Source organism: Leptonotus elevatus, chromosome 21 (assembly GCF_054856555.1).
Source record: "Leptonotus elevatus isolate MCC_2025b chromosome 21, RoL_Lele_1.0, whole genome shotgun sequence".
Lineage (NCBI taxonomy): Eukaryota > Metazoa > Chordata > Actinopteri > Syngnathiformes > Syngnathidae > Leptonotus > Leptonotus elevatus.
The window spans coordinates 4260572-4284219 of NC_141259.1; the positions used below are offsets into that span (position 1 = coordinate 4260572).

Genomic DNA, 23648 nt, shown 5'->3' on the forward strand with positions numbered 1-23648 from the left:
GCCAATCAGTCTTTGTTAGCGAGGCAACGGCTGCTCTCCTCTGGTGGCTGCAGTCAGATGTTGGAGAGGAGCGGGCGGATAAACAGTGATTAAGGGAGGCCATTTAGAGAGCCTGGCAGACAGGGAGACCTTGAGAAGCCAGCCAGCCACAACATTGTTTATGCGATATCGACTGGCCAACACATACTTTGACACGAGCGCACGTACGCTGCAGGCCTGGTCCAATCGGAACATCACACACAGGGAAATGTTCAAAGAATAAACTCTCTATGGCTACTAGGAGTGAAATATTACCCATTTTAAAGTTTTTTTCTTTTTTTTTTACAGCGCAATCGGTAAAATGTGATTACGGTTACTATCATTACTATTTCACTATATAGATCAAAAGCCTGAGGGGACTTCACAATATGTCATTAAAATATTGTGATACAGTTTATACAGTAAACATATGTAGATGGTGGCTATGTAAGAAGGTGTGCACTTTGGTGATTATCCAAATTGGAATTGTTCTGCCCAGGCAAAAGTCTTTGTAGAATTTCATTACCCTCAAGTGTGGAAGCAAGAGGTTTGTGTTTGGATTGCTCTTGGTAGATTTGTGAATTAAACAACAATTTAAACCAAACTTAGTAGGGAGGTGACACACTTCTACACATAAGGAACACACAAAATTTCAGTGAGGACAAATTATTAAAACGTACTACTGTTTGAGCCACTTACGGTTGCGGTGCCTAAAAAAAGAATCTGGCTGCCAAACCAAGACTACAAAACAGCATACCATAGCAATCCACACATGCAAAAATGCCCCCTAGTAACACTAAAGTGAAATACATCACAGCAATATTTCGGGCATCTTGAGAAGTATGTAATAATAATGTGTGGTGTACAAGGTTATTATAGTTTTGGAATTTTCATCATAGTTAGTTTTTATTTCGTTTTGAGTTTAGTGTTTTAAATTTAGTTAGTTTTAATTAGTTTTCAGGGCGGCTCTGTCAAAAATGATAAAAAAAAAGATTCACAATTTTAGTTAAGTTTTAGTATTGTTTTCATAAAAAATAATATATTACTTTTGTGCAAGATTTAATAAATACCATGGTAAAATGGAAAAAAAAAAGTAGCACACTTCTTACCTAGTGTTGCATTTCGGCTGAGTTAAATGAAAAAGCAGGCAAGGCGAGCCATTGGAGCCAAAATTCAAACACACAAAATTGTCAGCTAGGAGCGACGTCATCTGAAGGTGCTTTTCTATTGGCTGCTGCTAGATGACGTCACTTCTGTGCGACACTCTTTCAAACGTTCTTATTCTGGTTAATATCGAAATAAATATACTTCACTCACATTTAAAATAAACCCCAAAGGCTCATGTCTTAAATTAATTACCAAAGCTATAATTATAGTTAGTTAGTTTTGTAAATGTAAAATGTAGTTTCAGATAGTTTTCGGTTTTTAAAAAGCATTTTCGTTTTTATTTTATTTTGTTAACAAAAATGTTTTTTGACATTTTGTTTTGGTTTGTTCGTTTTAGTTAACTAAAATAACGTTGGTAATGTATTGATTGTGTGTACAGTATATTGTTTGTAATGTTTTGCTTATGTTGTTCTTGACATGTCTGGAAGGAAGGAAGGAAGGAAGGAAGGAAGAAAGAAAGAAAGAAAGAAAGAAAGAAAGAAAGAAAGAAAGAAAGAAAGAAAGAAAGAAAGCCAAACATTTGAACACACACCTTGCTGTCAATCTCACTGCTGCCCAGAGATGTCTGGATGACGTAGAGCAGAGCGTCCGTCAGGCCGTCACACTCTCGCATCCTCCGTCTCGCCTCCTCACCTGCCGAGCTGACGTTCCTGGAAGAAACCCAGGCCGACAAAGTGGTCAGAGTGTGTTTTGTCAAACGCAAATGCAAAATGCCACTAAACGGTGAGTTTGTGAGGAGGCAAGATAAGACGAGGTATTAGCGGACAGAGTGACAGTAAGGTAGATTCTCGGGTGAGAAGCTTGCAGAATTTTCAATTTCCAAACAATTCTGGATGCATCTCAGTCCATGCATGCCCCGAAGTTTTGCTTCAATTTAAAACACGTACTAGTGTCCAAAGGAAGCCCTTTAATTCTGATAGCTGGTAGCTGAATTTCACATTTAATTCTCACACCAGTGCTACTTCATTATTTCACAATACTGCTTAGTATATATTAGCAGATGGTAGGGGTGGGCAATATGACGATATTTGATCGTGTTGACGATCTCATAAAGCCGAACGATCGTCAAGATCGTCTGTAGGGCACATTCTATACAGTTGAACTCTATGTGGGCTCAAGTTTGGTTAATGCTTGCTGCGTCGGTGAAATGGCACAATTTCAGCATCCACGTCCCCGCGCGGCGTCCACACTGCCCACATTTTTTTTCTGCAATTTGTAAATTACAGCGCCTACATGAACATGGTCCGCGCAAGCCAAAAAAACATGGCGGATGAGCAAATGCTGTCGAAAACAGTGTTTCCTACTCCAATTGTGTTTTATTTACTTTGCTAAATGTATGTATGTAGATTATTCATCCCAAACTGTTATTGTTGATAGTTTATTCAGGGAAGGGAAACAATATTTTCTACTTCTATTGTGGTGTTCAGTGTTGTTCATTCGCCGTTGACGCTCTTCACTGCCTCCTGTAGTCAGGAAGAATATCAGCTACAGCTGCTGATGTGTACCCAACCAACCAATCAGAGCAAGCACAGGCTTTCTTGATGCTTGCTGTCAGCTCTTTGTTTTTGGGTCTGGTGGCCCTCATTTACTCTTGATAGTACTGTATTGTGGCCTTCGTTTTCCTCTCATAATACAGTACTATCAAGAGGAAAATGAGGGCCACCAGACCCAAAAACAAAGAGTACTTGACAGTACTGTATTGCGAGAGGAAAGAGCTGATAGCAAACATCAAGAATGGCCTGGGCTTCAAGGACCCCCAGGCAATGCCACAGAGCAAGAAGGCAGTGATTAGGGCAAAGGGATTCCCAGCCAACTACTCAAGATTGACATATCGTTTTGAAAATATCATTCATTCATCCATCCATTTTTTGCACGCAAAACACTGGGAAGTGATTTCTTCCCATTATTAAATTTTTTTGACATCCTGTTTTTGTGGGTTTTATGAGCTGGAAGCCCAAATAATGTAAAAATAAACATCAATTATTTAAATCACTTAAGTAGTGGGCCCTGAAGCTATAATCTATGAAAGTTTGACTTTTTGTTTTTGACTAAATTATTTAACTTTGAGGATATTCTAATTTCTTAACAAGCACCTGTAAGCATGAATGGTTGTTTGTCTCCATGTGCCCTACAGTTTGCTGATGACTAGTCCCCGGTGTACCACACCTCTCGCACAAAGACATGGCACTAGAAAATACATGGATGGATGAACTATTATTATTGTACTTGCTTTGAAAGTTTGTTATATTTAATTTTATTAGATTGTATTGGCGCGAGTCTAATTCCACAAGATTTTGCTTTCAGACCTTGAAATACCAACTGACTTTGACTATTGATGTTCAGTCTTTCTGAATGACGTGCTTTACAAAAGCACTGCATTGATAAGAACTGCTGAAAAAGATCAATTGTTTTTCATTTTCATCGAGTCCAAAAAAGGCTCTGTGTTTATGCTACGATCCATCTTCTGTTACATATGCCAATATGAATACAGAATCGTTTATAGTGGAGATAGTGGGTGGGGGCGCCACCTGCCTTAAGGTGGCCCCCTTTGGCCACTATTGTCCTCAGTAATGTTATAGCGGATACCGAGTAATTCAACAGTTGTGCTTTTTTCTTTAATTTTTGCTCTTTCTTCTTTACTTTCCCTTGATTACATCATATATGCTCACCCTTTAATTACAGTTATAATGAAATTCCACCATGATGGGTTTGCAGAAACCCAATAAGGACAACATCATAAGAATTATCAAACGAATTAGTCAATCGCTCCAAGAGTTTGCCATATAGGTGAGCAAATATGACATACAATAGAAATGTATTGACGGCATGTAGCTGAGTCCCATTCATCATGGTGACATTATAAAGAGATCACAGCTCTTTGACTAGTCTATGAAATGAGGGCAATCCTTAATTGTTGTGATGAGAATGAGGTGAGAGAAAGACACAAGAACTCAATTAAAACTTAACGTCTAATGCTTCTGGCTTTCCAAGAGAAGGTCAAGTCGTTTTCACCAGCTCTGAATGCTAATGGTAAAAACAAGCTCACTTTGCATAACTGGCTTCAAAGTGACAATTTTCTGCAGTCGTTGGGAAACAGCGCATACGGACAATTCATTTGGAGTAATAAAGACGCTTGCTTGACTTTTTAAATGTTTAAAAGGAGAACTGGATCTGGTTGGATCTGCTCTGGACCAGGTACCTTATGGTCCCCAGCAACCATTCCGTGTACCACAGATATCAGAGAGTGAACAAAAAATATTTTATTTACCATCACAGTCTGAAAGATTATTATTATTATTATTATAAATTATTATATATATATTTTTTTTAAAACAGGTGTATCCCCCACGCCACGCCAAACTGCTCATCCGGGTCACGTGTTACGAAAAAACCCAAAAAAACAAAACAAGCCTACAATCTAAAATATGGAAGAGGATTAGGGCCAGTAAACATAAAAAAGGGTTGGCAGCATTCCCACTTGATTCTTAGAATTCTGACTTTAAAGTGAGAATTCTGACTTTAATCTCTGAATTCTCACTTTAAATTTTGTGATGGAGAGCTATGAATTTTTGGGGAAAGTCAGAAAATCAGAATTCTGAGAATAAATTGAGAATTCTGACTTTATTCTCAGAATTCTTTAAAGTCGGAATGCTGAGAATAAAGTCAGAATCCTGACAACCTTTTTTTCCCTCTTCACTGGCCCTAATCGTTTTCTGTACTAAAACATGAGGAAAAAAACACCATGCATTTACGACACCCTATCAGTATCCTCATTTACAATTTTGGTTAAACCCTACAGGTGATTTTCACGCACTAAGCCTGTTCTGCATAATATGTAGCGACAGGCACGCAAATGAGGCAATAAAGCCTTCAAAGCTGCTTTGGTTCATGGAGTTGGGTTCTTGATTAATATCAAGACAAGTTAATGTAGAGATTGCCAAAAGCAAATTCCATTTAAAACATCCTATTTTTGGTGAAGCAGGATTTTCTGCAATTACGGGAACCCAAAATGCAAATTTTGTTATGACTGTGTTTTGGGTTGGATTATGGGGTCATTGAATTGTCATGGTATTGCATTATGTTGTCCCTACTGATGATGAGGTATTTGTCAGTCTTTTTTGTCTAGTCTACACAGTTGCTCCCCCCGTATGAGGATGTTTGATGATGATGTGGTGGCATGGCTCAGTGGTAGAGTGGTCATCTCCCATCCGTGAGGTTGAGGGTTCGATCCTCACCCCTGATGACTAGGGATAACGGCAATATCGGGATATTAAAACTGCTACAGTTTATCCTCTTCGTCATGTCACGATAAAGCAGCACATCTGCTAAGAAAGTCTGGATGATTTCCATTTGTGCAGTTCTAGCACCCTCTGGTGGTTAGTTTTTTAGTACAGTTTAAGTCCATGTACACACATAGCATGGTATTTTTAAAATCAGATATTTCCCTCCTTCTGTAAAAAAAATTGTGTCCACACCACCACGTTTGTAGAAAAAAAAACATCCACAGTTAACCGCATTAATGCGTTTTTAAGTACGTTCATAACAATTCCAGACCTTAAGGTGGCAACAGTTCCCCAAATCCTATCCAATCAGAGTACGCCTCTTCCACAAATTGGGCCTACAATGAGATGCATGCCAAGCCTCTAGGTGGCAGTAGTTAAGCCAAATACTACTCATCTCTTGACGTCACTTCACCATACGTCACACAAGCACGGACTGTCAACCGCTGATCTGTATATATGCGGATCAGTGCTGTCGGCGCACACAGGACTTTTTAATTATTAATTGGAAAAAATACTTGTAAACAGTCAATGAGTACATCATAAACTGAGCATAGGGGAAAACAAAGAGGATATATACAAAATCTTCACTTCTTTTTTTTAACAACTTTTTTTCCCACTCACCACACACACACACATATACAAGCATGGTCTCCCCGGTGGGTAAGCCAATCCACGCTGCCTTTTTTCTTTCTTCTTTTTTAACAACTTGTGGTATGTGATTGAGAGTGACGTGTGTAGAGGACGACGTAAAACTTTGTTTACTAACGGACACACGCGACCACGGAGCTGGAGAAATACGCAAATCTTCACTTTGGCCGGAGTTTTTAGAAACCTTCGTTTGTAATGAAAACATCCCCGCGGACGTGTGGATGACAGGGCAAGCCACAGAAAAATATCTCCCGTTTGCAAAAAACCCGGCTACGTGTATACATAACCTAATTTTCACAAGGCATGTTGTGGCCCCTGGTAACCAGTTCAGGATGTACCCCCCCCCCTCCCCCCCACTGCCCAAAGCCAGCTGAGATAAGCTTCAGCTCCCCCGCGACCTTTGTGATTAAGAAGATGGATGGATGGATGGCTGTTGTGGCCCTTTTATATTTAAAATCCACACAAATGGTCAAATGTGATGTAGTTTAAAAAAAAGCGCTTTCCAAAAAGCAGTCCATTTACCATTTTTAGTCAGTCTTAGTTTGTCTGGGCTCTCTTATTTAGTCATATAGGCCTTTATTCTGTCATATACAATTGTGCCTTGCCCTAGCTAGAGTTTCTGAGTGACACTTTTGTCATTACAATACATCGTCAAGGCTTCCTGTCCCTTCTTTTCCATGCAAGTTTTCATCCATGTAAGCTGTACCTCCATATGTTCAGCTCTTGTCTGAGTTTAGGTCCTAATTTGACAAAATTTAAACTGACAGGGTAAAAAGATGATATCTTTTCCTCCCTGATAAAACATCTCTGGCTTTGCAAATGTGTCTTGCAACACACGTTGGGTTGTGCTTGAGGATGAAAAGGCGCTGAGATGGTGAGATGTCACCATAACCACTTGGATCATCGGTTCAAGAGATGCTCCATTTGGAATGTGAAACCCAAACCAGCATGTCATGGTCTGACTGTGTGCCCAATTCAGATGGAAAATTCTATGCGTAATGCACCAGTGAGAAAGGAAATGAGAGCACCTGTAGGCTGCCTGTCAATTACGTGTGTGTATGCGGGGTGTGTGCGTCCGTGATAAAGTGCCAGGGAATTTCTTTGAATTTAACTGGTAATCTCCACTCTTTAACTATTCCATTATTGACTTGCACCTCGTCCTATCTGATGTCACTCCTCATTAATTCAGTCAAACTCATTAGCTTGCATCATTAAATAATTGCCCAGCGAGAAGAACGACAGAACATGATTAAGCATCCCATTCACAATTCAAACCACCTTTTTTTTGGCTATGTCAGACTGATAAATTACACGCTGTTTCTTAGACTATACATCATGTAGTTTTAAAAAATATGTCAGTCCAAACACACCTGCCGTGTAATAAATAACATTTAATCAATGCTTTTGGGGAAAGTAGGTCATATCAAAGTAAAGTGCAGCAAAGAGGTGACATTATAGCGACAAATAACTGAAACATAATTATATAATTTTGATATTTGAAAGGGATGAAGAGGTTACCACTTTTTGTTTTACCTAAACATTTTAAAATAGATTGTTTTAAGAGGACATTTCACCAACAACTGCACAAGTGGGATTCCATTATACGGTAGTTCTTATCTTGAATTCAAGGAGCTCTTAAGAACTATCCAATCTTTCAAGTGTTTTTAAAGGTAGATTTGAGGGTCACTTCACTTAATACATCAGTGGCAATGGAAAAGAATGGCACACTTGAATTCCGTGTCTCAGGAGGTGCAGTCCAAGAAATGTATGTCGTGCTTTGATAACAAGACTCAGAATGAACTTTCCCTCAGTCGACTAGAACCAAATAAGCACCCTGCTTCCCAGCGGACAAATAGAGTATCTATTTTCTCTGGAAATTGATAGTTTCTTTTTGATTACCTTTATGGCATTGTTATTCATGCAAGCTAGCATCCAACGTGTACAGGAAACACATGGACACAAATGAATGGTTGGCAGATGGCTTTCTAATGTCGCTCAAAGAACAAATGACCACCGGGTGACATGAGAGCAGCTGGCGTGAGGTGGCTCGACACAGTGTGCGAGTGTGTGCAAGTGAGGACCGTAGAGGGTCATCAGCAGTTGGCTCACAACACAATCCAACACACATAAAACCAGTCAAATGACGAGCTCATTGTGATGGCGCTCAGTCTCGATTCATCCAAATATTAATTATACGCCTGCATGTAAGTGGGTGTCTTAGTGGGAGCAAGTAGGAGACATTAAAGGAACTAATTTAGCCAGGATGGACTTTTTTTTTTTTTATCAGGATAATGAAACTAGCATTTTCAATTTCATCAATTTGTTTCGGCAAAATCAGTAAATATTATTATTCCAGAATGGACACGACGATGTATACTTCACACTGCTTCTTGGCTGGACATGGTCATGAGGACGTCGCAGGGCCTGGAGGAGTTCTTCATATCGGTGGTATACTGTTGAATGCAGTGCTGCAGGTGCCATTGTCTGTGCTAGCAGATAAAAGTGGGCCGGATGTTGGATATTGGCTTAACATTGAGTTCTTGACACGCTTGTACACCTCAAAGCTACATTTGCGACTATATCACGTGTAGTATGTGTAGGACAATTTTAGAAAGTGTCTTTCAAAAAAATGCAGTTGCATTTGTTGTCACGACAATTGGCACTAGACACTTTATTTATCTTGCCTGTGAAACGGACCGTCCACAAATTACATAATAATTAAAACAAGTCACCATAAATTATATATATATATATAATTTTTTTTTGTTGTTGTTGTGTTTTTTGTTTTTTGTGATATCTCTTACTGAGGAGAAACTGGATGAAATTAATTGTTAGAACTCGAGAAATGTTCACCTAAAGGCGAAGTCAAGATGAAGATGACATCAATGTTGTTCAGGTCTCAAGTAAGAACCAATCACAGCTCACCTATTTTCTGAAGCTGAGCTGTGATTGGTTGTTATCTGAGACCTGAGCAACATTAATGTCATCTTCAATCGACAGCAAGTGGCAAAATGGCCAACCTCTGAGATGGATAAAAATGGCTGGATTTTGCTTCATAACTCATTTTCCACAAATGCAATATTAATCAGAATGACTAGTGAAGTCACATGTAACATATTATTGTCAAGAAATGTTTAAGGTTGACTTCCACTTTAATGATACCTCCTATTATGGAGAAATAAGAGCCATTTAAGTGACAAAAATATTGAGCAAAAATAAATGAAAACAAAATTTTGATTGCTGTAGTCGTGATTGGCCATAACTTACTAAATACATGATGAAACTGCGTGCAAGTAAACATTCACCAAAATTCAATGAAAACACCTCCCATTCTGATTGCTGTAGTAGTTGGCCATGGTAGACGACTATTTACGACACGAGAAAAAATAATGTCGAAAAAGTGCATTGATGGATTTCTGGTGAATAATTCTGACAATTTATTTCATCCAGTTTCTCCATAATAGGAGATATCAGCCAAATTTGATGTGTAATGTCCAAAGGACTCTCATTTTTACCAACAAAAGTAGTCAGAATGAAATAAAAAAAACAACAACCTTTTATTTGATTTATAGTGATTTGTCCCATTTACTGTATGTCAAGGTGGAATATATACAGTAATTTGTAGATGGCCACTAAGCAAATATTGAACATTCGGCCAACAACTCAATATTTGCTTTAGCTTTGCTAAATGTCTGAAAACTACGACCAATTGTCACCAAAATTCTTATGCACATATTACTCTTGTCCACTTCAACTCGTAAAAATATAAATACGATCTGCATTTTAAATTTTCTGGATGTGATAATGGCTTTTCGTCATAAGAGCTCACATTTAATGTCAAATCCAAAACTTTTATATTTTCACAGGTTGAAGTGGCAATGAGTCAGGCCATGCATATGAATTTTGGTGACAATTGGTCAACGGTTTTTGGACATGAGGCAACAAATAGAAACAGACAAAGTAAGCCAGGAAACAAAGTAATGCTGCCGTCTTCCCTTCAAATATGAGCAGAGACAAGTTGTCCCCTGCCCATAAATAATGGCCAATACAACTTGTGCTGAAAGTTGTCACACACAAAAATATGCCAATGTTCATCCCATGTGTGTGTGAGCGCGTTTCTGTGATCCTGATAAGCCCAGAAACAGAACCGCAGACTGAAAAGTGTGTACAGTGTGGAAGCAGCAAACATTTTTTTTTCTGTCTCTGCGCCTTGGCTGTGAACCACCACCCTGCAGGGAGGTAAACAACATTCAATTGAGGCTATTGAAAAGCATTCACAGAACACCAAGTGTCTGGCATGATAAGTCGTAATGTGTATAAATGTGCGTGTGCATCTGTGCTTGTTTTGTGTGTGCATGTGTGAATTTGTGTGTCAATTGATTATATAACCTATGGGCCCATTAGTACCATTAGCTACTGGACACACGCAAACTAAAACATGCACATAAAATAAGAACATTTGAAGAAATCTTAAAACTTTCTTTGATGTGATTAAATAATGTCTGCTGCAGAATTTTCTGTAGAATTTTTTTTAAGGAACATTTATGAATGATATATGGATGCAAAACATATTTTTAAATCTTTCACATGTTTACTGCTTATGATCTTTTTTTTGATTAAATTTTGTTCTGTCATGTGTTTCTTGTATTGCCTTTTTTCATGTCTTGCTCGTTAGGTTTCTGTTTCCACGTTAGGTTTCAGCCCCCTGAAGCCACGTGTCTTTGCTGTATCCTTGTGGGGTGATTGCATCTGTTGTCATCAGTCAAGTTTCCCTAAGTCATGTCTTCATTCCTATTGTAGTGAGTTTATTCCCAGTTTTGAATTGTTTTGTTAAGTGTTGTTTTTCTTTCCTGAGTGGCATGTCAAACATCTGAAACGTTACAAATGTCCAATATTTGACATGTTGAGGAAAGTTGCAGCATGCACATCTTTCACCAAGCACAAACATGAACTTATCAGGCATAGTCTAAAAATTCCTCTGAAATGCTTACTAGCTAAATGCTACCTGTTAAAAAGCAAAGTGGACATGTAAGATATTCAAGTTTGTAAAATCTAACTTTCACCTTTTGGGAGTTTTTTTTTCTCAGCATGCATCCATAACATGAATTATGTAACTTAATTGAGAAATTGGAATATTAATTGTTAATAAACATAAGCTGTTGATAGTCTGTTTAAAGAACTAAATTAGCCTTAGAATTACAAATGCATTTCCTGAATGCTCTTTTTACTAAGAGAAAAACGCTATATATTTTATATTTATATATTCAAAGATCAAATGGCTCTTGATTTGTAAAAGGTGACCTTTAACGCTAGATTTAGAAGCTTTCTGGAAAGTGTCACTTCATGATGTCAAGCTTCAACAGCATCTTTTATCAGCCTGATGCATCAAAAAGACAGTCTTGGAATGGTGGGAACTTGTATAAGTGGAAAAGTTGCAGAGACTCAAAAGGAGTATGAGTTTAAATTTGTTTAGTATTCGTGAATATGTACATGATGACTAAGAATGTCTGCAACACTGAAATGGCCCCCCAAAAAAGAAGAGAATTCATATTACAACCATCCACCCATGTGTTCATTTCTATACTGCTTATTGTCACAAGGGTAACAGCTGACCTGGAACTTAACCCGGCTGACTTTGGGTGGAGAGGCTGGAAACACCATGGACTTGTTGCCCACCAATCACAGGGTGCAATTAGACAAACACTCACACTCACATTCACCTAACGACAATTTAGAGTCTTCATTTAAGCTAAGAAGCATTTTTTGGGAATGTGCATATGCATGTCCGGAGCTTGGATTTAAACCCCCCCACTCGTATCTATAAATTGGGTGTGCTAACCACACAGCCACCATAAAGATTACATTAAATACAATTATAGTATTAGAAGTAAAAACATATTTAAAAGTACTCTAAGTAAATTTCATAATGGATGAGCACTGAACTAAATGTCCTGAACTGACCACAGAAAACGTAAATGAGTATGCACAACTTAAAAAAATAAAAATAAATTCATTATGATATTGATATACATAATAAGTGCATGTGATATGAATTAAAATTTTGCAAAATCTTAATTTAAATGTTCTAATTTAAAAAAATGGGCGGAATGGTACAACACAGTAAAAGTAACTAAAGTGAGTAAGTAAAAAGTAACTAAAAAACTAAGCCTAAGTAACTAAGTAAAGTAATGGAACTAGCATGCATTAGTTTTGTTATTGGCGACTAAACGTCACCACAATGGATAAACAGCTTACTGGTTCTTTATGAGGAATATGCACAAAGTTTTGCTAGCCAAAATGGTTATCAGGATTTCTAGCAAACGTTGTTCCATAAGAAATGAGTAATCGAGTAACTGAATAACTCAAGTAATGAAGGTCCTCCATCAGAAAGTTCAACACCAATTTTGTGCTAAATTGAAAGTTAAAGTACAATCTCCACTTTTTTAGCCAGCAAACCATTTGAAAACAAACAAAAATCAACATCACCCTTGGCTGGTTGGCAGCCAAGTAGTATGTTGCCACAATTGCTTGAAGAGGAGTTGACTTCACAACATGACCTTGTTAAAACCAACACCATTAAAAAATAAAAATAAAAATCTGCATGCATAATTAATCGACTAATTGATTTTTATGCCTTTTTTTTTAATTATATGATTCCTTAAAAGAAATACATCATAAACATATATGCATATAACAAGTAGTGTGTACCCGTAATGGGAACAGGGTCTTTACTCTAAAACTGAAAAATGGAGAACACACTGCCAAAGCTAATAAAACCATGATAAATTATGCATGCTGCTATACTATGACTGCAGGGAATCAAAAAAATGAAATGGTAATTTACAAACAGTGTTTCTGAGGCATCAAATGTAAACACAGAGGAAAGCGTATGTGCGTCTTGACCCACTTGTTACAATTAGCATGTCTACATGCTTGTGTATGTCAATTTCCTGCATGGTGATTTTACCTGAGGCAGCCAGTAGCATTGCGGAGCACCTGGGAAGTATGAAGCTGGAGCTTGCGGTCGTCATGGTGATTGGGGGAGGAATCCCAGTTGGAGTGGGGGATGATGACGCTGTTGGTCAGCACAGCCAGCGCGTCCTGGATGATTGGCATCTTGAGGGCATCGCATGACGACAGGTTCCACAGCACGCCTGCGAATAAAAATACATTTCATTAACATGACTAATTTACAGGATGGTCTGAAGTTTTTTTTGTTGTTTTATTCCATTTTTGGCTTGTAAGAGCTAGAAAATAAAACAAACATGCCACCATCCATGTTCACGTTACCTCCATACATATAAAGTGTGATGAAGTCATTTGCTCCCAAAAACGTATACAAATGTTCTATTTTGAATAATGCCACGGTTTCTTTTAATTAGTGTTTTTTATTATTATGCTAGAGCATACAGAAGGCTTTGATGCAGCCTCTGACCTGAAGAGGACGCTTAAAGCAATGGTAGTCATTACAAAAACGGCTAGTAGGTGGCAGCAAAGTATAAGAAATCAACCAGGACTATGTTGCAAAAAAGCTATTTTCCCCAGTGTTTTAAACAGATTTGTGAATATTGATGAAACTTAGTTATATTCTAAGGCTAATTGCTGCAAAACGGAAATAGATAGAAATATACTTTTTTCATGATGAAAGAAGCTACTCTTTCTTTTGGTAGTTTCCATGTTTTTATAGCAATAGAACACAACATTCTGTGGGCCTTGCAAAATCAGTCAAAATCCAGTAAACCAGCCGGGAGCGAAGGGGGTTGCTTCAGTGAAAATGTCTGGGAGTGAATGAGTTCATGTAAAATGTCAAAATGTTATCACTAACATAAATCTTTTGAGATAAGCACAATTATTTACCTTGTTGCCCCTTTCAACTGGGCTAAGTAGTGGAATTTGACACCTCTGAATCTGTTTTACGTCTTCCAAAGCCTCAATTTGCACTGTGAATTTACCATCCAATATGCCATTATCCTTGTCCTTATTCTTTCAAAATAAATGTCAAATGTCAAAATTTTATTACTAACATAAATCTTTTGAGATAAGCACAATTATTTACCTTGTTGCCCCTTTCAACTGGGCTAAGTAGTGGAATTTGTCACCTGTGAATCTGTTTTACGTCTTCCAAAGCCTCAATTTGCACTGTGAATTTACCATCCAATATGCCATTATCCGTGTCCTTATTCTTTCAAAATAAAAGTGCCGCCCAACAGGAAGTTAGAAAATAAGAGTTCCAAGTTGTCAAAAATGTGTCAAATAAACTCGTTGTCCTTTACAGTTGATTTCATTTATAAATATCTGCCCTTTAAAACTTTCTTGTGGTTCTGGCTAACGGCACTCACTCCCACGTACTTTCTCATCGCTTCTTTGTCTGCTAACATGACATTTAGAGGCACGTTTTTGATGAAATTTTAAGCAGATGGTGACATGAACCTCTCAGAGGTGTCCAGGGCCAAACATTTGATTGGATTTTGTGAGGTTAAAAGATGTGACAAACAAAGACAGCCTGAAACTTTTAAAACTGAGGAGAGGCCACTGGGCTCAAGGCCAAAATGGAGACGGCACTAGACACTGGAGAGGGATTTTACAGCTGACATTTTAGGGAAAAACACTTTTATCACTTTCTGACATAGCTTATCCTATTTTTAGCCTAGAAGCAGTTTTTAAGATTGACTGGATGTTTGTGATGCATTGAAAAGTAATTTTGTGCCTTGGCTACACTGCACACAAGCTGTCATTAACAGTCTGTGCATGTTCGCACATTTTACACGCTGATACTACAATGTGCAAACACAAGCAATAAACACAAGACATTTCTTTACTGGCAAATGAAATGTCAAATTAATGAGTGCAATCAGCATTTGCATATTCAAAAATGTTAACAACTGCATGTACTGGTGACAAAGTTGGTGACAATGAATTAATACAGGGGGAGGACAGTCAGACAAGCTGAGTAATTTAGGCAGGAACAGATTGAGACAAAAGATGGCACATGCTTTGTTGTATTGCCATGGTGAGTTTTGTCTCTTTTGAGGAATATGCACAAAGTTTTGTTAGCCAAAATGGTTGTCAGGATTTCTAGCGAACGTTGTTCCATAAGAGAAACTCACATCAAACAAATAATCTTAAAACTACTGGTTCACGACCAATGTTGCCATAGTCATTTCTGGACTACAAGCCGTGCTAGCTAAATTTGGGGAATACTCGAGTTTGTTACACATATAAGACGCACCCGACTGTAAATCGCAGGTGTTTTAATGTTACCGCACCAGATTACCGCTACTTTCTTTTCCATAATGAGGGCGTAAATTGTCTCTCCTACTGTATTTGGGCTCACTTAGTTTGTTTTGCTACGCGACGCTCTTGCGCTTCCTTTATAGTGCACCCCCTTGTGATCTGATGGATAAGCCGCACCTTTGTATTAGCCGCAGGGTCGAATGCAAGTGAAAAAAAGTAGTGGTTTATAGTCCAGAAATGACTGTAGTTACTTTACTGATTATCTTCTTTTAAAAAGTAACTTAGTTACTTTAATTAATGATTTTTTGAGTTTAAATTAGATTAAAAGTTACTTTAATAGTTACATTCAGTAAATACCAACAACCCTGCTTCACATAAAAAAGACACTCAGTTTTGCCACTTAATTGGAATTGCATTTTTAACAGTAAGATTTAAGAATAAAGTGGGTTTTTATTAAAAATAAAAATAAAAACAACACTCATCTGTCATAAAATACATTTAAAAAGACTGTCTTTCTGGACTTCACTTAATTACATTTTAAAATTAAATATACAACTAAAAGCAGTCTTTTTTTACGTGACACATGTAACTATTAACAACATTTATAATGAACATTGTTTATAAATATAACGATCAATTAGGGATCTCCTGCTCTCACACAATCTGGTGTGACTTTCTCTTTTAGTTTGAATTCATACTGCTCTGCGATCCATGTTTTTTGGATCACATGATGACACTGATGTCACTCCCTCAGACGATTTGAATAGTCCCACAATGCCTTTCACCATGTTCAAGCTGTAAATACCAGAGTTTCCCATTCTTACGTTTTTTATTTTTATTTTTATTTTTTTAAAGAGCTCAGTATTGTTCATTCGGTAATGTCATCATCATTGCTCTTTATTTTTTTTTATATATATATATATATATATATATATATATATATATATATATATATATTATATATATATTTTTTTGTATGTGGGTGAGTATGTGTATGTGCGTGCGTGCGTGTATTTGTTAGCTCACCCAAAACCTATTAGAAAAAATCCCATACCGTTCACCTAAACCGAACACCGCCGTCAGGAGACCCGAGGGGACCAAAGAAAACAAAGGAAAGTGAAATCCAGCACCGACCAGACACCACCCACCGGGCCACCCACCAGAATTCTTCCCCAACCCCAGAAACATCTAAATTCCAACAAATCCCCCCCCCCCCCAAAAAAAATCAGGGAGACCTCAAGAGACCGAAGAAGAGACTGAGGAAAGGAAGGAAGGACAGACGAAGCCGAGTGAGATCCACAGACACCAGCCTCCACCGATTCAATGACCTGAGGAGGAAGCAGATTGTGTCTGAGTTTCGATAGATGCTGGTGTGGTGGATCTGGCATGCATGAAAATCTCCACCAAAGAGGGGAGCCGTCGACCCCTGCCAGGACAGAGCAAGCGCAACACCTCAGGGCCCCCCAGGCCGCGGCAGCGCCAAAGGACGACCCCCGGGCCCCGTGTTTTATAATGTTTAGTTATTTGTTCAGTGACTTTAGTGAGTACTATGGTGCTAGGAATCAGGTGCTTTTCTGTATTTTATTATTCATTAGTTTAAATTAAAATACGTGTGTGAGGGAGGTACCGTGGGGGAGAAAAGTGCAGTTTTCATTGTCATTGGTGGAGTAGAATGTGTCATTCTCACAAATTGTGATGTTACTTACATGGAGAAGCAATATATAAATAAAATATATTATTCAAAGTTACCCCAAAGTACCTTTTATTGTTATTAGAAAAGTAACTATAGTCTGATTACTTGACTGTAAAGTAATATGTTAGATCAGTCGCTATTTGAAAATGCACATATGTTGGAGTAACTCTTTTTTGCAATCTTCAATGAGTTGCTTGTACTTGTGACGTGCAATGACAATAAAGTTGAATCTAATCTAATCTAATCTGATCTAATTTTACAGGCATCACTGTTCACAACTGAAAAGGTCTGTGCAAAGATACAAGAACTATCTATCAAAGTGTCTGAACAGAGCTATAATGAAAGGTTTATAGAAGGAAAATGCTTGTATTTGTGCCAGTGCAATAGTAAAAAGGCCTTGAGTAATGTGCTCACTTTATGAAATCAAACAACATTCTTGGTTGAAAAAAATTATTTATGATTGTTTCCTAAGGAGAAAAATATCAATGTGTCCTTATTATTGTTATTGTGTAGCACCATTTTGTATTGATAAAACAAAAGATGTACAAATAAACAAATAAATAAATGAATCTGTGCATAAATAAAATGTGGTATTTGTGTAAAATTAGGCATGAGTGATAGAATAAAAGAGAATAATTGCTTGTGTGTGCCTGTTTGACTGTCTGGATAACAAGGACAAAGAGGGTGATAAGGCGATGACCATTGCTGCTATTTGGCACCAACCGGGGGCTTGAACCTTTCTGTGTGTGGGTTTCCATGGCAACATTTGCCATCACTTAGCTCTCATCGGCCTCTTTTTTTCACCCCTCAAGCCTCTCACTTTCCTCACACTGTCACGAGCATTTGCACAAGCAGCAAACACAATATAGTCACTAAAAAAGGCACAGCAGCACATTAAAAATGTTTTTTCCAGGCATTTTGGGTTTCTGGTTACATGGAAACCCAGCTGAGCTAATATTATTATATTATATTATATTATATTATATTATATTATATTATATTATATTATATTATATTATATTATATTATATTATATTATATTATATTATATTATATTATATTGTATTGTATTGTATTGTATTATTATTAGGTGTCAGGTGATTACTTTTATTATCGTAATTAATCGCAGGACTTCAACATTTAACTCACGATTAATCACAAATTATATATCTGTTCCAAATCTACAACAAAATGTACAATGCAATATATTTTTTTTAAGTTTTCATACTCTTGGTAACTTAAGAAAGGGAAGAAAAATGTTAAACTAAAAGAAATATGGCTACATTTTTTAGTCATTGATACAGTAATTTCATAATAATTCATACAATTGAATTAAAATCAAAAAGATGTACTGTATTGTAAAAAAGTGCTACATTGATTTGTGTTGAGGTAATTTTTCTGCCACTAGATGGCATAAATGCATTTGTAAGACGTTGGTGACAGCTCAGTGCATTTTTCTTTTCATATTAAGAGCTATCTAATCTTTAACGTGAAGGAACTAAGCTGTGAAATTCTGCACATTTTAAAAATTGTAAAATACCACTTGACCCCAGTCTCCACAAACATGCATTATTATTAAATGTATTGCTGCTAAATTTTGACGTGGACGTGTGTGTTGTGTTGCGACTGGAATGCACCCATTACCGGCCTTCCAAGTAAGGGGCGGTCATTAATCGTGCGTAAAAAATGTTTATGGGCGTTCAACGTATTTAAAATTAACTCAAAATTAACACACTAATTTTTACACCTCTAATTATTATATTTATATTTTACTATTTATATTTATTTATATTTATATTTCAATTTACAACAATCACCGTTGTTTTATAAGATAGAACCCAGGGGTGAGCAGATCAACGAAAACAGCAGAGGCCTAGAATTGAACTCTGTGGAACACCATGCGTATACATATGAATTTATATTGCACATATTCGTCCGAACACTTACTTTTTTTACTCGACATAGATAGCACCAAGGGATTATAATAATAAATCAATCACACAACGTACCATCACAACAGTCACAAGTGGACTACTGAGCGCAACAAATTCCCTGCAGCCAATGATAGCCAAGTGGGGCATATCATCAAGAATCACACGAGTCTGGTGTCTGTCTTGAGTACCACCAAACCCCTGAGACTGGCTCACTGAGCCCCTAGGGTTAGATTGAACCCAGATTAAGAACCAATGCTATAAACAGTCATGCCACCTGTTGCAGACGGAAAATGCATTTTTAATGGTACTTTTTTGTTCTGTTTTGTTTTTACCATGAAACCATTAAAAAGCCACACAAACATGTCCAGACACATATAGGTCAACAGTCCTTGGAAAATCAAGCCTGCGTTTCATAAGAGGTTAGTAATGTTGGCTCATGATTGCAATCAGGTTGCAGCCATAGACGTGTTCTGTGTAAAGTGCGAGCAGACCGAAAATAGAGTACAGGCTCCAATGTTTTCTGGGACAAGGACATTGCGTCTGCCACTGTGTCATGTTGGCCAAATTCAGGTCTGACACACACTATCGCACACACATCTGCCTGCTCAAGAAACATGGATCTGCCATGCTTCACTAAGCCCACAGGGCCCTTTGGAGTATTGCAGTCAGGTGACCAACAGACAATGACATCATTCGAGAGCTTTTGCGTGTGCCAGCCATAGTGTGTGTGTGTGTGTGTGTGTGTGTGTGCACTCCTTTATCTCGTCCTCTCTAATCCCTCTCTCTCTTGGCTCCAACTGGGTCCCTCCAGACACATGACAGACAGTTTCCAAGGAGCTTGGTGGTTTGGGGGGAAATGTGGGGATGATTGCATGAATTCATGAATAAATGAGTGTATGACTTGTAAGGGGGGGGCCAGGCCTGTTAGGACTCAAGTGGAAATGTTTTATTAAACAGCCCTCATCTACGTGGCTGCGTGTGAATTAGTAAACCGCAAAGTCAGAATCTGCTGATGAACAAAGCCAAAGATGAGAAATTATACAGTAAAGGAGACAAAATATACAAAAAGACACATTGGACACATTGACTTTGACAAAGTGGTGGACAGCAGGTTGCTGACTCGGGCCTGGTAATTTTTCTGCAGGAAAGAGAAAGAACCACTATGATGCCTTGATTTATAATTTAAAAAAGCAGCTTGGGGCACAGGTTCTTAAAATAAATTAAAAATGTTGTAAGTACAACAACTCCTGACTTAATTGGTTTTGATGACACCTGACAAAATTTAATTTAATTACAACTAGAATGTCACTTACAGAAGAGCACAGACCACTTCCAAGGCCAAACAATACTCATCTGGAATAATGTTGTTATCTTTATGCGTAACCACTTCCAGAATATTTGAGAGGAAATGGGTTTTTTTTTTCTCGTAGTTTTTGCAAAAGCACACATTCATTAAAAAAAAACACATTAACACCTCTGCTAGTAAGTCAGTAACTCATCTAATATTTCACTAGCATCACAATTCCAAAGTTGAATTCCTTAATAATCATAAATTTGGAATTTGAATTGAAATTTGGACAATGAACATCATAGCATGTGACATCAGCATATCGGGCAAATCCCACCATTTCTATCAAAATCAGACTTAGCTTGGCATTTGTGTTTTGATTTGACCTTTTGTATTGATGGCAGAAAGAGAACGAGAATCCATGGAAAATTACTGTGACATAAAGAGTTTAAAGTGAAGAAGTCTCATTAGAGTCCAAGTAGCTTTTTCCAGCAAATATTTCAATATGACAAGAGTCAGAGATGACTGAAAAGCACTCTTGGACCTGTTAAGTGAAGCTCAGACCTGTTACTGGTTTTTATTTTGGGACATTTCCACATAATTTTGTAGCCAAGACTACACCAATCGAGACCAAGACGATATCACGACTAGAGAGTATCGAGAGACAAGACCAAGACTTTGGAGGTTGAGACCGAGAAAAGACCAATACTGTACTTACTTAACCCGTATCTTTAACTAATTCAAACCCAAAAACGTGTAAACATGTTTTTTTTTAATACTTTGTCAATGTATTTACACATTTTTGTTTGTTGTTTTCTTTTATGCAAGAGCATACAGAAGACTTTGATGCAGCTTCTGACTTGAAGAGGTGGCTTAAAGCAATTGTAGTTATTACAAAAAAATGACCAGAAGGTTGCAGCAGAGTATAAGAGAGCAGCCAGGGCCTTGTTTTCACCAGGAATGTGAATAATGATGAAACTTAGCTATATTTTAATGCTAATTATGGCAAAACGGAAACAGATACAAATATACTTTTTTTTCCTGATGAAAGAAGAGACTATTTCCTTCGGTAGGTTCCATGTTTTTATAGCAATAGAACACAATATTCTGTGGGCCTTGTAAAATTTGTCAAAATCAAGTAAAACAGCCGGGAGCGAAGGGTGTTGCTTCAGTGAAAACAGCTGGGAGTGAATCAGTTAAGAAAGAGACCCTTACAAATTTTTCTTGAGAACTACAACACTATTTCCACATTCTTTTTTGTTCCCAATCACATTGGCTTGCTAAGTCTCTCTGAGTAAAAAAAAAAAATCATTTCTAAAGTTCATTGTCTGTCCTGCTGAAATGGATTTATGATTGCAAAAGTTCATACTCTGCAGCACATTGTTCCACCCAATTCATCTTGATAGGAAATTGGTTGACCACCATCACAGAGAAAATTGAGTCCAACATTGGAGGTTAATTGTCAAAGATAATGGAAGCAAATACACCCCTTCAATAACCAACTAGCTAAAAAAAAAAGAATTACAAAACTGCATGTCTCCTGTGCGTCTCTCAGCAGCATATTCAAAAGGAAAACAGATCCAGCTGCAGCCAGCATTATGTCACAGTCCAGTACCTCAAGGTGAGCCCACAAGCATGGATCACATCTTCTATTGACACCCAGAGCCTCAACATCGACCAGACTTTGATTGACAGGCCCGGAAGCTTTAACTTCCTCCTATCTCACTCGCACGGAAAGCCAGGAAGCCAATAAAGCTTGTCTAAATTTAAACTTCAGAAAGGACAGTGCAATACAGTAAAAGGTTTCCTGTCTCATTTCCCAGACCCACAAAGCGCCTTTAATCAAACAGTATAGAATTCGATAATACTGTCCTATTGGCTGGTACTCAAGCACAACCATTAGGTCTGTTTAAGGGCAATAATGAGTTCATGTGTGCATGCTGTTTGAGTATCCGCCATCGGCCCTGATGCATTTCTGATGGACCAATTAACTTTTACTCATTAGGAAATCATTTAGCTACTGATTAGTAATGAAGGTCAAGCTTTATGTGGGGAATATGGCAGTAAAACTGATTTCTTATTTCTTAACTCCAATTTCAGTGTTATATTGAACACAGGTTAAATGCATATTAGTGTTGATTTTACCAGACATTTTTTAATTTAGTCTCAGTTTTAGTTCAGTTTCAATCACGCTTGTTAGTCAGTCTAGTTTTTATTTAGTCAATTTTAGCCGACTATAAATTTAGCATTTTAGTCTTTATTTCAGTCCAAGAAAATATAATTTTGTCTAGTTTTAGTCAAAAAAAACTGTCGAAATGTTAGTCTAGTTTTAGTCAGGACAATCATTTGACCCCTTTTTGTCAGCAGATAATGTCGAACATTTCGGATCTAAAACTATTTCACATAAAATTTCCTCTCATCTTTTTGATGAAAAACAACTTCACATACAATTACAGTATATCAACAAGTGGCTACTATGGCTCCATGCTACGAGCTAGTAGTAAATTAGCTTGTATTAGTTAGCGGTCAGATTAACATTATTGTTGGAACATTATAGCCGTTGGATTAATGTCACGTTATAACCATAATTTACTTTTTTTTTTTTAACCTTTCACCGTGAATCCACCTCCTGTCTGTCCCATGTGTTGTTGCATGTTGCACTAGTCGCTAGCTGCAGATTTGAAAGGGGGTGTGTCACTATGTGTCACATGACAGTGTCACAGTGACAGATTAGCAGAGACAACATTTTACAAAACATATAATTTTCATCTTGTCTGTTTGTGAACTAAAATGTCCATATATTTTAGTCCAGTTATTATTTTCGTCTCGTCTTCATTAGTCGGCAAAAATGCATACTGATTTAGTCCCAGTTATTGTTTATTAATGAGGGTTTTAGTCTAGTCTAGTTTTCGTCCGGTGAAAAATGTGAGTTGCCGAAAATATTTTTGTTTGGTTTTTGTTAACGAAATTAACGCAAATATGGGACAGCTTACATTTGTAGGCCACAACGAAAACAAATCAGACCCAACTTTGTCAACCTCGGGCCATGCATCACATCTTATCATCTCATAATATGTTATGGAAATTAGTGACTGTTTATTATTATTATAGTTATAATGGAAGAATTTCTATGGCCATTCTTGAATTGGATTTTTCCACTCAAGTGTATCCTTTCATCTGAGGCACAACGGTTGCTTAATAAACCGTAGTCATCATGTTGCTCTTTTCTTCTCCTCTCTTCACCCACATTCTTTCTTTGTTCCTCCAGCGTTTCTCTCTGGTGGGATGTTATCAGTATTTGAGCCATCTCTAAAGGGAGTTTCAAAACCCTCACCAACTTGTCACTATTGTAATCCACACATCTCCTTGGAGAGCCAGTGACC

General features: G+C 37.5%; 1 protein-coding gene across 3 annotated transcripts in view; it reads right to left on the minus strand.

The window, feature by feature from the left end:
* Nucleotides 1–23648, minus strand: part of ctnnd2a (catenin (cadherin-associated protein), delta 2a) — a 251414-nt gene that overhangs the window by 47392 nt on the left and 180374 nt on the right. For all 3 annotated transcript variants that reach the window (XM_086066020.1, XM_086066021.1, XM_086066019.1), the window contains exons 15-16: nt 13084–13270; nt 1718–1835 (exon numbers count right to left, since the gene is read on the minus strand). In XM_086066020.1, coding sequence (XP_085922146.1) covers nt 1718–1835; nt 13084–13270 — 305 coding nt within the window. The remainder of the gene's footprint in view (nt 1–1717; nt 1836–13083; nt 13271–23648) is intronic.